This window comes from Rhipicephalus microplus, chromosome 2, assembly GCF_043290135.1.
Source record: "Rhipicephalus microplus isolate Deutch F79 chromosome 2, USDA_Rmic, whole genome shotgun sequence".
NCBI lineage: Eukaryota > Metazoa > Arthropoda > Arachnida > Ixodida > Ixodidae > Rhipicephalus > Rhipicephalus microplus.
This window is the reverse complement of record NC_134701.1, coordinates 42353313-42370840: the sequence shown is the minus strand read 5'-3', so window position 1 is coordinate 42370840 and position 17528 is coordinate 42353313. Positions and strand designations below refer to the sequence as shown.

General features: G+C 45.5%; 1 protein-coding gene across 2 annotated transcripts in view; it reads left to right on the top strand.

Moving 5' to 3' along the window:
* The window catches only part of LOC119169114 (protein O-mannosyl-transferase Tmtc3), a 488628-nt gene that overhangs the window by 129955 nt on the left and 341145 nt on the right, over window positions 1-17528 (top strand). For both annotated transcript variants that reach the window (XM_075886398.1, XM_037420216.2), the window contains exon 5: window positions 7163-7244. In XM_075886398.1, the coding sequence (XP_075742513.1) occupies window positions 7163-7244 (82 nt within the window). The remainder of the gene's footprint in view (window positions 1-7162; window positions 7245-17528) is intronic.

Below are 17528 nucleotides of genomic sequence, written 5' to 3'. Positions count from 1 at the left end.
TGGAACAATCTTCCTGAAAATATAGCAAACGTGAAAGAAACCGAGATCTTTAGAGGCTTGCTTGAAAAACTGCCTCTTGAACTCTAGTTGTGTGCGCCTTACCTATTGTACTCCTGCTAGTTTCTGATTCTTAACGCGGTCGCCTCTAACACTGTAACGCTTCTTGTATTATATAGTTATGTTGTATCGTTTGGAATTGTATAACGTTATTGTTTGCTATTTCTCTCATCTGTATCTTTTTTGCGCAGCCAAGTGCTTTTTGGCTTTTATAGAAAAATATTTCACAATTTTGTATTGTATACTTGCGTATTATCGTTCCGAATTATATAATGTTATTGTTTGCTGCTTCTTTCGTTCTTTTTTATTTTTACGCAGCCAGACTTTTGCATATGTATATATTTTCATCGCTCTTTGAAAATCAAAATGTACCCCCCCCTCACGCAATGTTCCCTCGTGGAACCCGTGAGGTACTTGTATAAATAAATCTCATACAGCACAAGTGTAATCTAAGACAGATCGAATATTAGACGTATATAGTTGATTTTTGGCATCAAGTGGTAACTTGCCTGCATTTCTGGGCATAAAACCTAACGCACGTCCTGCTTTACTTGTGACGTGATTTTTGTGACGGCTCCACGAAAAGTCCGGTGTAAAATGTACACCGAGATGCTTGTGTTCACACGGACTGTTAGCAGCCTGGTTGAATTTACAGTATAAAATGAGTCATGGGGTGTCTTTTTCTTAGTTAAACACATATGCACTGTTTTTTTTTGCATTAATGAACACACGCCACTTTCCACAACATTCAGAAACTGTGTTGAGATCATTCGAAAAGTAGTGCAATCGTGGGAGTTATGTATAAGTCTTTAAAAAATGCAGTCATCGGCAAATAGTTTGATTTGTGATGAAGTACTGGAACAAATGTCATTTATGTAGATGAGGAATAATAGCGGACGCAAGACTGATCCTTGAGGCACTCTACAGGACACATCAAGTTCCCGGGATGACTTACCATTGATAACAACTTTTTGCCTCCTCAAATTTAAATACTCGCTTATTCAGTTCACAACTGTATCTTTCACTCTATACATTTTTAGTTTTTCAATCAATAAAGACTGGGACACGATGTCAAAGGCTTTTTTAAAATCTAGCAACGAGCAGTCAACAGAGAAACCCTTATCTAGAGCAGACGATAAGTCGTGTGTCAATTCAAGTAACTGTGTTGTTCAGGAAAAACGACTATGAAAGCCGTGCTGCTGAAAATTAAGTAAAGAATACGTGTTCATATGAGTCATAATATTGGTAAACAGAGCATGTTCAAGTATTTCGCCTGCAACACTTGTGAGTGAAGTTGGCCTATAATTCAAAACACCACTTTGCGGTCCACTCTTGTGAACGGGCATTATGAAAGTTCTTCTAAGGACTTTTTGAAAATGACGCACAGATATTTAGATACTTCGCGCAGGCACAAAGAAAGCAATGCAAGTGACAAACCATTGGGCCCTGTGGCTTTAGAGGCATTCATGGATTCTATAAAAGCCTCTATTCCATGCTGGCCAATCACAATATCGCTCATTTGTTCTGCTACCACCTCAGAGGACTGTGCGAAAGGGTCAGTCATGTTGACCCGAGGGTTAGACACAGAACTAAAAAAATGAGATAAAGCACTCAGCTTTATCTACATCATTATAGATAGTGGTGTCGCTGTCTTCAAGAGCTGTAATTGATAAGACATCTTTGCTGTTTGACTTTAACATTTTCCACAGTTCCTTAGGGTGCTTCTTCATGCGCAGGTGAAACTTATGAAAGAATTTATCTTTAGCTGTTTTCAAAGCTGCTTTCATATCAAATGATTTTTGCCTAAGTTTATCTTGCATACTTAACAAAGGGTTTTTTTTATAAGCAGAGTAAACATGTGCACATTGCTTGGCCCTGCGTATAACATCACGTGAATACCAAGGTTTGCTTTTGCTGCACCTGGCAATAAGAAACCATGAAGGCACATGCTTTTCGCACAGTTCCAGCATTTTCCCTTTTAATGTTTGCCACAACTCTTTAATGTTCATAAATTCCGCTTGCATTTCAAATGTGTCATAGAAAGTGTTTAAAGCGAGGGATATATATCAGAGACACGGGCTTTTTCATAGCTGATAATTCGACGGGCGTCACCGTTCAGAATTTTGACGTATTGTAATTCATATCACACAGGACAGCGTCATAGTCGCTTATGCTCGGCAGCACTAGTGTTGATCGCGCCGGCTCAGGGGCATTGGTAAAAAGCAAATTTAAAACATTTGTTGCTCTTGTGGCCTCCAGAACAAGCTGTGCTAACCCAAAGAGGCTACATGGCCTTAGCAGTTCTTTGCTTGACTGGCTGCAAGCACTAGAATTGGGATCTGCCTGTGACCATGTCTGGAAGATTGAAATCTCCACAAATAAATAAGTAATCACTGTCAACTTTTTCAATTGCATTGGTAAGTTTCTCAAGAACGTTACTCTTACTCCCTGGTGGATGATAGAACGAACATACCGATGCTGATCGGCCATTTTTCAGCCTAGTCTTTTCCCATAACATTTTGCTTTTGATGCACTCAGTATCTATTATCTGGAAACAAATTGTCGCATCTACCATAGAATAAACACTCCGCCACCAAAGCAATTTTGGTCCCTGCGATAGCCAACAAAACCACTTGGAAATACTTCTTTATCAAAAATATCTGCATCAAGCCAGAATTTTGATCAAAGAATGATAGTCAGACTTGTCATTTCAACAAGGTTAGAAAATTCATCACTTTTATTGCATAAACTTCTGCCATTAAGAATAAGAAAAGAAATAACCGACCTATTTGCTTTTGAATCCTGTTAATCTGCCCGCACAACCTGGTCCAGGGCAGTATCGTAGATATACCTTGCTTTAATAATATAAAGAGTCGTGAACTTAAGGTTTACTTTGTCAGTTGTGCCTTGATTCTTCTTCGCGTAATCCCAAAGGTGTTTACGCGTTCTGCATATGTTCTCTGAAAAGTCTTCCGATATGCTAATAGATGTGCCTTTTAATTTTCTAGTATTTGAAAGTATTAACTGCTTGTCTTTGCACGAGAGAAACTTCACAATTATTGGACTCTTTTTGTTCGGACTGTACCTTCCAAGACGATGTGCTCTGTCTATGAAAACTTTATTAGAGTGTAGTTTCATTTCACAAATTTCTGTTATGTACTTCTTAACTTTTTCGTGTATGTTTCGTGTTCTTGGTCATCTGGCACACCATAAAATATTAAGTTGCACCTCCTACTACGGTTTTCAAGTTTATCAACCTTGTCAACAGGCGACCTTATTTGGGCCTATTGCTCTTCGCATGACTGTTTGACTTCCGTTACGGCACCGTGCAAATCTTTGAGTTCAGAGAGTGCAGTTTCTAATCTACTCACGTTCATTCAGGCTCGAAACGGCAGACGTGCTTTTGGCTTCTTGTTTCGCAATACTACCCAGTTCTTTCTTAATTTATTTTTGGCCATCAACTAGCTCTTTAAGAATATTATTGTTGGGAAGGGGTTAGTCTCAACATTCCCGCATATCAGTAAAAATAAGAAGTAAAATGCAAAACAGCGCAATAGCTTGAACCGATAGCATCTACAATATATGGGTCGCGAATGACAAGTATGTGCCCTTACACTATCGAAAAGCACAGGGGTGGCACCGGCAAAATAAAAAAAAAAACATAATGAGTACAAAATGCGGCGTTCAGACTAACCTGCACAAGAAAAAGCATCCGCGTGAGTGACGCAGTCATAGTCGAGCCGGTGCCACCCCCCAGAGGCACATCGAAATGTCGATGTATATGTAGGCGGTAGCTATGCACAGTGACGTTCCAGGGTTCGTTGACTAGTACCGGGCATTGTCCAGGAGAAGCGATGATAATCTGTACGTCGCATAAGTCGTTGCCTCCTTCGATGCCTTCCCAAGAAAAATAGGCTATGGAAGAATTGCCAGCCGAAGACGCAGCTTCCCAAGATACATCCTGCCAATTTGCAAAGCAATGGCAGGAAACTGAAGTGATGAGAACCTGCACCAACAAAAGAATCCGCGTGAGCGAGGCAGTCATAGTCGAAATGGTGCCACGCCCCTTTTTCAAACAGGTCTACGTTTCACAGCGGCTAGATCATGCCAATAAAAAAAAAAGTCCAAGAGGGCTTTCAAGAATAATCGAACCTTTATTATCATCATATATCAAGGCTAAGAAGCACATAACTCACAGTCTGCAGCCTTGTTTGTGAAAGTGTATAAGTATTCTAAGATGACAGTGTTCAATGCCCTTCTGCCTTGAAGTGTGATGACTTCTTAGGCGGCAGCAATTGCTTCTTTCTGGGTTTATTAAATTATTAGCAACATGCACGTGTTTATAGCAATGTTATTTTAGTAACTGCAAAACATACACACAGACAAGCACAGGAGAAAAACTAATGGGCTTAGCACGTGCTTCTAAAATGCACAGGCGCTGACCATGTGCTCTTCTTATATCGGTTATTAGCAAGGAATATGCGAGCAAATGAAGAACTATGAAGAACTGGAAATATGCCACGTATTAGCAGGGCTTATACAAATGATGGACAATAACGCATGATAAGAACAGATTAATGTCTTATACGAGACATAAAAAAACGGTTATGTAACCCGTGGCCTTATCTGTGCCGTGTGAGTGAGCGGTGTTGCTTCTGCTTGCCGCGGTAATCTCTGCCTAAAACAGTAGTGGGCTCATGCCATGTTTCTGTGTTTCTTGTAGAAAAGTCATCCTTTGTAACTTCACATGTTGCTGTTGATGTCCACACGGGCTTTTTTGAAAAAAAAAAAAATTAAAATCGCCCTTCTGCTGCTCAGAGACTGGCTCATGTACATACGTACGACGCGACACGAACACCCTTCTTTTCCATGCTGCTTTCTTTAGTGCACACTGCTGGTCAAGCAGGTTTCAGCACAATAGACACAATGGTGTGCATTTTCTCCCAAAGCATCCAGAGGGGCACGGCTAGCATGACATGTGCATTCGAGGAATCTGAGCAACTGCGATGCACCGCTTGTTGAGAAGTGTCAAGAAAAAAACATGAAAGTTTACCCACATGAAGACTGCTATGACGCACTTGATCCGCATTTTGTCAGTTAACATGCGATAATAATAACACTAAATACATTGTTTCTTATGACGATACACATATTGAATCAACCAGATTGTTACCTGAGACCGGATGCGTGGGCCGGAATTTGAATGAACTTTATAGTAGAATTTTTAATATTTTACAAGATTTTCACAGGAGATTCCGCAGATCTATACATTTCATTACATTCTAATTTTACAATATTTGAGGAGCAAATGCACATATTCTTGGCATGTCCTTATATGGACAGCCAGTCAACATTCAAAACCTAGTGTCTGGTCGGACATTCGTGTTGCAAGTCCATATGGCCAAACATTTGTATTCATAATGGGTATCCATGGTTACTTGGGTTCGTAGAGTCACAGCAGACTGGCGTGCCTAAAAAGGCCATCGGCTTACCACCTGGACCATCTGGAAAGCAGGACTCCAAGAACGATTCGGCAAGCAGGTTTCGATGATACCGTGGCAACAGAAGGTCACAGCCCTCACACTAAACGCTGGAAGAGCCTGCAGGAGTATGCGTTTGCAAAATTCAAGATCGTGTCTCCCTGTCCAGTTCTCATTACTGACAAGGAACGCATCTAATACTTAGTTCAAGGCATTCGGAATGACCAGGTCTTCTTCTTCGTACATTGACCACGGGGTGGGCACACTCCCAGCCACCTACAGGAAAGAGGGGGGGGGGGGGGGGCTCAAAATCTGCCCCATACATCAACCTTATAGGGAATGGGGGGGATGCTGCCATGAACCTTCACCCCCTCTGATCTGGAACCCTGCGCCAGCTATACCAGCGTCCATTATTTGCTCGAAGACTTGCAGTGCGGTATGCGGCAGTGCGGCATCTTGTCAACCACAGGGCACCCCAACTGATTCCACTCTGCAGACAGAAATCCAAATGGGTATGTCTAAAGTAATGCAGCTCGAAATACACACACTAAATCATAGTTTTTATCTCGGAACTCTCATGTGGTACGATAAAATCGGGTCGCTTCATTGAGTGACACTGAAATTTAATGCCGTTTCAACAACTTTGTTCGTTTAATTAATTTAGTGTGCAATGCTCAAGGAATTGAAAGCGAGAATTTAGGGCTATGTAATAAATGTACTTTCACTTCCAGCATTCTGAATGTGTGCTACGATGCCGTAGCATGGCCTCTTACACATACATCACAGCCCATGTTAACATTAACAGTCAGATTTGCAGCGACATGGCTTTCTCATGATGTGGAATCGCACTTAACATTTGTTGTTGAATCTTCACCAGCCGTTTTTCATTACACGAACACTTCATGCATTGATTGTGAGCTGTGTCATGCTTCCCGATAGTTGAAAAAAAAAAAAAACTATAATAAAACCGTTCCTTTCGCAAAGCACAGAAGCTTACCTGCGGCAAGCATGTAGGACACGGGGCAAATTTTCTTTGTAGAGCCATTTTGGTAGGTACTTTAACGCACCTGAACACGTTGCAGCGAAGTGAGCTAAGCATATGCTTGAGGTCTCTTCGAATTGGCTGCACCGGCTGCACGAGTTAAACCAGTGCAGCACCTTTTTCCTCAATTTGCTGGTGCCACGCACGCGCTCTGCACTGGCTTCCTCTCTAAAGAAGGCATGCGGTCTGAACAAGTGCGCTCACTCACAGCCTTCGGTGTGAATTAGTCTTTACCGTGATGGCCACGGGTTTTTTCTTGCTCGAAATATATGCCAACATTAACAAATTTTCCACGTATTTTGAGATCAGTGATTATGTTCTTCGATGTTATACTGGAATTAGTGATCGCAGAATAAGTAATTATTTAGTTGTACTCGAATTACGCTTACTTACTCGAACAGAACAATACATTCAATTGGTATCTTTAGATATAAAATTGCATCCCTTGCAGTTATCCCATAGAAATTTGACACATTTGAAGCCAGTGCATTCTAAATGGCGCCCGAGGTGATATGTGATGAACCTCTTCAAATTCTTCTGTGAAGGTTGGAGAGCTTCATCAAAAGATGTTTGTCTGTTGCAGGGTCTGCTCCACCGCAGTGCCTCTGAAAGCGAGTGTGACTGCTGCTCTGCTTTTCGCCGTTCACCCAGTTCACACGGAAGCGGTAAGTGCATGCCTTCGTACAATGATACCTGTTTACTTGGCAGATAGTCTCATCTGACCTATATTCAACTTTATTCCAGCTAATGGAAGCAGCGTGTGATAGAGTTACTGCCCCAAATAATGGAAGTACATATGTACTAAAGGGTACAGCTATTTTTAATTCACTTTTCGGCTTTTACTAAGTGAATTAAAAGGCTCACGACGTTTCAAAGTGCTCACATGGAGCACATACATATAACTTGACAAATGTTGTTAGATCCATAAAATTTTCTTAACTCTTTTGTTACCATGCTAAAGATCGATCACTGGAGATCGACACTTTTGGATCATCGATTACGGCATATTAACTTTTCTTCTCGTGCGCCCAGCTATTTCTAGTCCAGCCACTCAACTTTCAGGACCAATTTGAATTTGCCAATTTTGGCAACATAGTGATTAATCATTTTTGACAAACCTTTGCGCGAACCAATACTCATGTATTGTAGGAAAAGTACACTAGGCTGGCAAGTTTGACAAAAGTGCCTGCCCCTCGTGATTGTGCTACAATAACATTGAAGTTCTGTAATAAAAAAAACCTTTGCAAGCCAAATGTCAATAAAATGTGTCGGCTTTGCAATTCGACTATGTTGAGCAGTAATAATTGCCAACAATTCATACCAGATATTGAGTAGAGAGCTGTTCCTAGAAGCCAGAAAAAAATGTACAAGAAATATTTACGGAGGTCTGCCGCGTGTTTAAAGGGTCGAGGTGGCCTTCTCTGACAGTTTCCAGCGCCTTTTGTTTTGCTTGCATCATATTAGACACAGGGTTGCATCTAGTGTCACTACTCCCTCTTATGACGTCGTCTCACACGCGCATGGGTACGTGCCAGCGCCGCAAAACACATGCGCTGCTCGAAACTGTCTTGCAACCCCCTCTGCATTGAGTGAAGACGAGCTTAGAGTTCAGAATGACAGTATCTCAGCTCCAAGTTTTATGGCGAAAATCTTTTGTGTCAACCTGAAACATCCGCAGCCATTCATGGGTTTGTTTTCTTTACATCCTCAAGTTTTCTCCTCTGCCGCAAGTGTGCATAGCTTCTGACCTTTGTGCCAAATCTTTTAGCTACTCAGTTACATGCGTGGTTCACACTTCGCTGGGCCACAGTGTGCTGACACTGGCTACAGAGCTTCTCCTTATCACAATAAAGCCCTCCGAGCACATCTTGTTCCTGGCTGCGGAGCAGTGTGAAACCTTCGTGAACTGTGCGCGATATTATTCTTTCTTTAATACAATATCTGCAAAAATGCAAATAAGTTTGCTTGGATGCATTTATTGGAACGCTAACCTATGTGGAGAGAGGTGGCTCATGGAAAGAGGCGACGTTAAATGAAATAGCAAAGTTCATTGGACATCTCATTTATAGAGGGATTATTCACATCATGGGTATCCATCTATATTGAAACACCTAGAGACTTCTATCGCAACACAACAACAATTTGCTGATAAAAGTGTACGAGTACCCTTGTGTCTCACAAAAGCCATGTAACGCTTCACCGCATGGCACGAGCAATGACGCAGCACCTCAGTTCTGATTTCCTTTGTCTATGTGAAGAGAAACATTTTTGTACAACATTCATTATTTTTTATACATTTCTGGGTTCATTATCTACAAAACGTATGTTCTGAAGTATCTTTGTTTTGAATATTTTTACTTATACAGTGTTTTTTTATTCCACTATTTTCCAGCTGGGGACCGAAAATTCTACACTTTTGACATTTTTATTCATTCTAAAATATCTTAGTTGCTTCACAACATATACCTGTTGGATAGAGCATTTCATTGTGCCAAATTTTGTGGGCTGCTGTGTGTGCTGGAATAATTTTGAAACTACCAAAAACGATCTTCCTGAGTCATATGAAAAAACAACCATTTTTGCATGTAACGAAAGAGTGTATTCGTATTTACGGATTTACGGAGTTTGTAACATAGAACTGATTTCGACCAGTTCTCAGTGTGAATAAATTTGATATTTTCCTCTATGTGTACAGACACTGCTTGTAAATATAAATATTATTCAAATTTCTGATGTCTTATTTCTTTACATTTATTTTCATAAATTGATACCTTTATTTCAGCACCCACTACCTTCTGTTTATTTTGATATGTTTTTGTCATTGTCAGGTCACTTGTGCAGCACTTTTTACCCAGAATTGCTTTTTTTACTTCTTTTATAGAAAATAGGTCATTCATTTCTGTGATGAACTCTAAACTCAATACACTGGCTGTGCCATGGCACTGCCAGTGTGTCACAGAACGACATTTCATTTCTTTCGTTTGCACTGCCAACAAAAGCGTGGCGAGGGAGAGAAAAAGAAGAAAGCAGTTCCCACTGTAACTGAGCAGAACGAGAGAGAGAGAGATTTAACTTTTTTTGAGCAGGGGCACTATGTGCCCAAGGTGAGTGGCCACCTTATTACGGGTAGTTGCGAGCCTTCGCCATCACCAGCACCTGTTGAACGAGTTTTCACCGATTCTTCAGGTGTTGGTCCAATAACTTGGTCTCCCACTACCCTTCAATCAGTGTAGCGGTTCCAGTGTTTTGTCTGCATCCCCATATCATATGAAATAGGGTGTTCGGGATGTCACAGTACTTTCACATGCATAAGTAGTCAGTTGGCAGGGTTAATAGCGGTCTTTGAAACCCTTGAAAACCCTTGAATTTCGAAATAGCATTTTCAAGGCCTTGGAAACTCTTAAACTTGTTTGAGGTCCTTAAATGTCCTTGAATTTCGCCAATCGAAGTTGGTTAAGCCGAAATTTAGTGGAATTTTTTTTGCACACCTGGCAACTATGTTCTTTCAAGCCAACAAACTATTCAATGCAATTCGTTTCTCTAGCCATATCGAAGTGTTGTGGTAGCGCTCATGTGGTTACAGCAGCAAGGACTGAGCTAAGCTTGGCTTTTTGGTGGAGACTGTATAAGTGTGTACGGCTATTCGCAGTTGCATCGCTTATGGTGGAACTATGCTGTGCAAGTGCGAATTCCAGCCATCTTGGTTATGCATTGCTGTTTAGAAAGAGTTGATTGCACCGGATCCATCAAGCTTGCATCAGGCAAAGGGTAAGCTATGTGGGAAGAGTTTTGACGTGTCATCAATGCGGGAGGGAGTATGCTCTTGTCACTTGAACAGTGAGAAACACATTGAGAGCCCGAAAGCTGTGAGGGTGGCCGAAAGAGGGCGTTGCGTGACGGCATCATCATCATTGGGACTTGGCAGAGAGAGGGCACTACATGAAGGCACCATCATCATCATTGGGAAAGGGAGTTGGGGGGGTTGGGTGTGTGGGGAAGAGGGGAGTTCGGCCTGGTTGGGGAGAGTGGCAAGAGTAGTGGTGTGTTGTGCGCGATAGAGGGTTAGCGCGTGACAAGTTGTGGCTCGTCCGGGATGGCTTCAGGCCCGACAACAGCAGCGGACCACAAGCCTAGGCTCCAAGGTTTCGTCGAAGAGCTGTTGCTGGGCACCGACGACTCCGCCATGGAGCGCAAGCGAATGGCGGCGGTCGTGCGCGATCAAGTGATGGTGACGCCGCTGCCCACAGCTCCGCACGTGGAAGCATGGACTGTGATTTCTAACACTGGCGCGTTCCCTCGGGCCACTGACGACTCTGCGCCTCGGCTCGCCGCTGCGCAACTCCCGCGCTACTTCGGTGTTAGAGACTTGCAGTCGCCGGAGGATTTTCTTGAACGCCTGGAGAACTTCTGCCTCATGACGCGGGTCGCCGCGGATAAGCGACTGACTCACGTGGTACTGGCTGCCCTCGAGGGCAGCGCAAAGTTGTGGTGGCGGTTCGTGCGCGGGTTAGACTCGTGGGAGCAATTCACTGCCACCTCCCGCTCCGAGTTCTCGTCGATTGACACGAAGCGTCGCCTGAAGGCGGAGCTCGAACAGCGCATGCAGCACCCGGAAGAGAATTTGAAGGCGTTTATTTATGCGATCGCTACGTTTTACGACCGCATCGAGGAAGAGATCTCCGAAGCGGAGAAGGTGCAGCGCAGACTGAGGCAGATGCACCCTCAGCTGCAAGATTTGGTGGAGGGGCATTCCTACAAGCCGACAGCCTAATGGACCGGGCTTGGCGTCGCCTCCAGTACAGACCACGCCCCTGCCAGACACAGGCCCAAGTGTAATCTTCTTCGGACCGCACGTTGCAGCGGCGGCCCAAGCTTCTGGAGCCAAACCCAAGGCAGACGTACGCGTGCTGTGTTTGGCATCAGGTTGGTCGCAGTCAACCATGTCTCTAAAGTGCCAGTTCGAGTGGGCTGCCGGTTGCCGCAGACAGCAGTTTTTGTGCGTTCCTGACCTGTGCCGTGATTTTGTTTTTAGTAGGGATTTCCTGACAGTGAGTGGCATCTCTCTGGGCGTGTCACTTGGTGGCTGGACTGTCGGCACAGAACCACAAAGAATTGTGCTCTTTCTCAAGGCCGTTAGGGAACAGCCGGAGGCAGTGGATGATTTTGGAGACAGTCTGCGCTGCATTTTTGCTGAGGGCGATGCCAGTGTGCTGGAGGCGACTGCAGCCTGCAATGTGATCATTCCCGGCCACTCGTCGGACCTAGACCCACGCATGAAACACGTTTTAGAAGAGTTTAGCGAAATTTTCACCACCACCCCGGGCTACACAACCCTGGCAGAGCATTGCATAGACACGGGAGACAACCCACCTGTTCACTTGGCATTCACTGTGACCAGTGAATGCCAAGAAGCAGGCCATCATAGACAACTGCATTCACGACCTGCTGGCACAGAACCTCATCCGCCCTAGCCAAAGTCAGCATGCCAGTGCTCCAGTCCTGGTTGAGAAGAAGTCTGGTGGCTACCGCATGGCTGTGGATTACTGCCAGCTTAATGCACACACTAAGGTGTCAGTCTAACCCATGCCCAGGACTGATTGGTTGCTGGCACAGCTGGGACGAGCCAGGTGGTTTTCAAGTTTTGATCTTTCACAGGGTTTTTTTCAAATCCCTGTTCAAGAGCAGGATATTTTAAAGACAGCGTTCATTTGCCATCAGGGAACCTTCGAGTTCATGAGAATGCCCTTTGGAGTTGCCGGAGGTCCTGCCACATTCCAGACCCTGATGAACCGACTACTGGAGGGAGTCAATCACCAGTGTGCCATGGCGTTTCTCGATGATGTCCTGGTGTATTTGGAGACCCTAGAGGATCATCTCGAGCATGTTTGGGAGGTGTTGAAGCGGATAAGTTTGGCACAGCTGAATATTAACCCAGAGAAGGTGCACGTGTGCTGTCAATACCTGAAGTTTCTTGGCCATGAAATATCGCCCGGGCAGTGTAGGCCGGACAAGAAAAAAGTGTGTGCGGTGCTGGACTATTCTCAACCAACAACACTCAAACAGCTGCAGGCCTTCCGGGGACTAGCAGGCTATTACAGAGGGTTCATACCTCAGTTTTCTATCACTGCACGCCCACTCACAGAACTCCTTGAGAAAAACCAACGTTGGCGGTGGGAGGCGGTGGGAGCTGCAGCAAGAGGAAGCCTTTAGAGCACTTAAGCAGTCCCTGGCCGATGATGTCGTTGTAAACTTGCCGGACCTCAACAAACCATTTGTGGTTGAAACAGACGCAGTTGAGTCGGCATTACAGCGGTGCTTCTGCAGGCAGCCGAGAGTGATGCTCAACTTCATCCAATAAGCTTCATTAGCAGGGTCCTCACTGAGGCAGAGCAGCACTATACAGTGCAAGAATGGGAGTGTCTGACTGTGGTGTGGGCAGTGGACAAGTTCCGACCATACCTTGAGTTCATCGAGTTTGAGATACACTGTGATCACTCTTCACTGTCTTGGATGTTCACCACAGACCAGGCCTCACCACGTGTAAAGTATTGGGTTTTGCGGCTGCAAGGTTTCAACTGCAGGATCAAGCACAGGCGGGGTCTTGCAAATGTGCCAGCCGACGCCTTGAGCAGAGCTCTCCTTCAACACCAGGAAGTCCCAGGGCCGAGTCTACACGAGACGTTGTTCCCTATGGCTGTTCCAGAGCCCAGCCCACAAATCAGTTTTGAGGCTGCTGCTGTAGCACCTGAAGTGGATGACACTACTGTCTTGAATGATGCAGGGCTCCTTGCCCAGGAACAAGAGCACCCATACTGTCAAAACTACGAACTGTGATGAAGGGAGGGAAGCTTCCGCCCACTGACAGTGATCAACCTTTGATCAAAGACCTGGCGGAGACGACTGAGATAGAAGAGAGTGGGTTGCTTGTGCTGCACCAAGGGAACAGAAAAGTACCTTAGCTACCAAACTATCTCTGCAACTTGGTCCTGCAACTGTCCCATGAGCACCCAATTAGCGGCCACTCCGGCTTTTTCAAGACCCTCAAGCGCATTTCTCAGAATTTCGTGTGGCTGGGTATGCGCTCGGACATGTCCTAGTATGTGCGATGTTGCCAGGTTTGTCAGTGCACCAAAGCCCACCGCCAGAAGCCAGAAGGGCTGATGAGCAACCAATGGGCCACTGCCCCCTTGGAACAGCTCAGCGTGGACATAATTGGGCCCTTGCCTATGATGCCTCGACGCCACAAGTACCTTCTCGTGGTGATTGACAAGTTCACCAAGCTCAATGAACTTTTCCCATTAGGGGCAGAGTGTGGTGGCCTGCATGATCCAGGTTTTTTGCAGGCATGTCACACCTGTCTCCATTTCAAGTGATAATGGAAAGCCCTTTGTAAGCAGGTTGTGGAAGGGCCTCCTTGAGCACTGGGGCATACAAGACCGACACACTGCTCCGTACCGCCCTGCCGGGCAAATGGTGGAGCGCCACAATGGTACTATCAAGCAGTGCCTTAGGGCTTATTGTTCCAATCACAACGACTGGGACCAGCACATCCCTGAAATTGCCCTGGCCATGCGCACGGCTGAAAGCGTTGTCACAGGCTACACGCCTGCCTTGCTTTGTTATGGCCGGGAGCTGAAAATCTCATGGACACAGGTTGAAGCCAAAGACGACGCGGAGCCTCCTGCGACAGCAGACCGTGCATTTGCTACTGAGGTCTCCAAGTGTCTGCAGGAGGTGCTTGACTTCTCCAAGGCACTCCAGGACCACATGTGGCGTGCCCAGAAGTCTCACTATGACCAGCACAGGGGGCCACTGACAATACAGGAGGGTGATCTTGTTCTGCCCGAAAGCCACTCCCTCAACGATGCCACCAAGGGCTTCTCCTCGAAGCTTGCAGCCCGGCGTTCCGGTCCTTTTCAGGCAGTGAGACGTGTAGGACAGAATGACTTTGTTCTAGTGGACCCCAAAACGAGTCGTCGCCACGGTGTGAGACACGCTGATCAGCTGACACTCTACCATGAAGCTGCAGGCGATGTGTAGTGCTGGCTTCACATTTTGAGGGGGGGGGAGACCTGTGAGGGTGGCCAAGAGAGAGAGGGCGTTAGGTGACTGCATCATCATCATCATCTGGACTAGGCCAAGAGAGGGCACTACATGATGGCACCATCATTATCATTGGGACTGGGAGTTGGGGGGGTTGCGTGTGTGGGGAAGAGGGGAGTTCGGCCTGGTTGGGGAGTGTGGCAAGAGTAGTGGTGTGCTGTGCGCGATTGAGGGTTAGCGCGTGACAAAGCGACTACGGTCCATGGTAACTTGCATGCGTTCATGGTGCCAACCGTCAATGAGCAACGCATAGAGCCAGTTCCATCGTCGTGCGATGTGAGGAGCATCTGCCAAGCGCACGAGTGTGTGTCCGAGGCGAAGATACTGTAGACTATGAAGATCGTGACGTCCCACTATTCGTACAACTCTTTGTTCCACACAGGAGACTTATTCAGGAAAATTTTCCAGGATAGCAGCATTGCTAAGGCATTCTCATCTGGGGAGAAGAAGTCTGCGTATGTAGTGTGTCATGGTCTAAGACGATTTTTTCTCTCCAGCTTGAAATGCAAAGTAGGGCAGTCAGATGGGTACACGGTTTTTTTTTCATGAGTCCTTGAACGTCTAGCTACTGTAGAAACAGATGGACATCCACTTGCAGTTCTGGAGCACAACGGCGGAGCGTGTAATGACGCGGTATTTTACGTTGGTTTTCATGGTACATTCGACTGCCAAAGACCTTCATGAGAAACTTCTAAGTGCATTGACAGAATTGCCTCTGTAGAAAGCTGTCCAACTGTGGATGGATGGCCCTAATGTAACCTGAAATGTTTTAGGGGAATGCAGGATTGCTCGCAAAAAAATTATCAAGTTCAATGTTTGAACTGGGGCAACTGCGGACTTCACACAGCTCATAATTCTTACAGGGCAAGTGTTGTTGCCAGCAAGTAGAGCCTAGGAGATCTTCTGTAAGGCCTCAGTGCCTTGTTGCATGATGCACCAGCACAAAGAGTCTTGTTCATTACTGTCACAAGCCAAGAGACATTCCCCCTGAACTTTTTTCCACATTAGTAGGTGGGTTGAGAATGTCGCCATGACAGAACGTGCCATTGCACTGTGGCATGTGCTCTAACTCACACAGAGAGAGACGCACCCGTGGAACGTCTTTATTCTACCGGCTCAATATTCATAGCCACACACGCAAAGCAGAAACTCGCATACCGGTGTCCGTGAACACACACATCTAATCACAAATGTGTGTATACACAACAAACAAACAAGTACACCAATCCCAATCGTGGCACCATCTTTGACGCGCATGTTCACTATCAAGTGCACCGCGCGTTTGATGCAACGCCACAGAGCATGCAACACTCCTTCCCTCCTATTTTGAAGCATGGCTATAACCCCAACGGTCTGGAGGTCGTCCCTCTCGGCAGATGCTTCTGTGTAATCGGTGGACAACAGTCAGGGCTGGGTGATGCTTGCGCTTGTCCTGTTACCAGTTGGGCATTCGGTGACTTTTGTTGCATTAAACACTGATGAACTGGGCACTGATGAACTGGGCACAAACATTTCCGCAGCATGCGGCAACTCGGGTTCACTACAGTAACAGTCACAAGTGATCGGCATGCACGTACTGCGCACAGCCTTGGACAAAAACCAAATACGTGCATGGTGATTTCACGCATGTCACTTTTCCGGGAAACCATTTTTTAACAACTTCACCTCGAACTGAGCGCACTAAAACAGCATCACCTACAGAAAAATACCACAATACTACACCCCTTCACTTGTCGGCCGACAGTTTTCACTCTCTCCATTTTGTCTGAGAGCTCACTCCTACATTTGGTTGCAGCAATGTTAGCGTAGTCCTTAATTCGCGTCTCATAAAGAGTTCAGCGGGTGTTTTACCTGTGAAGGTATCGGGCCTCGTATGGTACGAAAACAAAAAGTTGCCGATCCTATGTTGTAGCGATCGGCTTTTTCCTTTTTTTTTTTCATCATCTAGAAGCTGTTTCAGAAGTGCTTTTTTGATAGTTTGCGCCGCTCGCTCAGCCATTTGATTGTGGGTGGTACGGTGGCGTCTGTGTGTGTTTTACACCATTCACTTTTAGAAACATCACAAATTCTGCTGCAATCAATTGAGAGCCATTATCAGAAACCACTTCAGCTGGAAGGCCATGCGATGCAAACAGAAAAAGCACAGCTTCCACAGTTTTTGTAGCTGTTGTTGAATGCATTATTTTCACTTCAAGCCATTTTGAATATGCATCCGCAGCGATCAACAATATGTACCCTTGCTTAGCTGCAAAATCTAAGTGCACTCTTTCCCATGGGAATTCACTCAGTCGCCACTGACATAAAGGCACTTGCTGTGTGGCCAGAAGTACTGACTGACGTGTTTCACACTGACGAACTACTTGTTTTAGAGCATTATCAATGCCTGGCCACCACACTATTGAACGAGCTATTCCTTTCATTTCGGTGATTCCCAAATGCTGCACGTGCAAAAGAGTTAGAACTTCGGATTTAGAGGTGTAGATTAACTGATGGCCAGGCGGTAGTGGCTACCGTGAACAGTAGGCCATCAGGCCCGCGAAGAACACGAGAACATGTTGAGCCCTTAGCCCAGAACGATCTGTGTTTTATTGTTTACAAAACGGCCACCCCGCCGCTGTGCCAGGCTTGAACAGCTCAACATAACTATCAGCGCCGCGTCGGGGCCCTGCATTTGAACCAACATTGTAACACTCCTTCCCTCTTAGGAGGAAGACTACGGGGAGTACCTATTCACCGGTTTTCCTAGTTCTTGTGCCACGTCGGAACTTCGGCGTGCTAGGCGTAGGCACGACAGAGTCACTGTTCACATGCACACCACTGTTGAGCGCAGTCCCGTCACTCTCCGT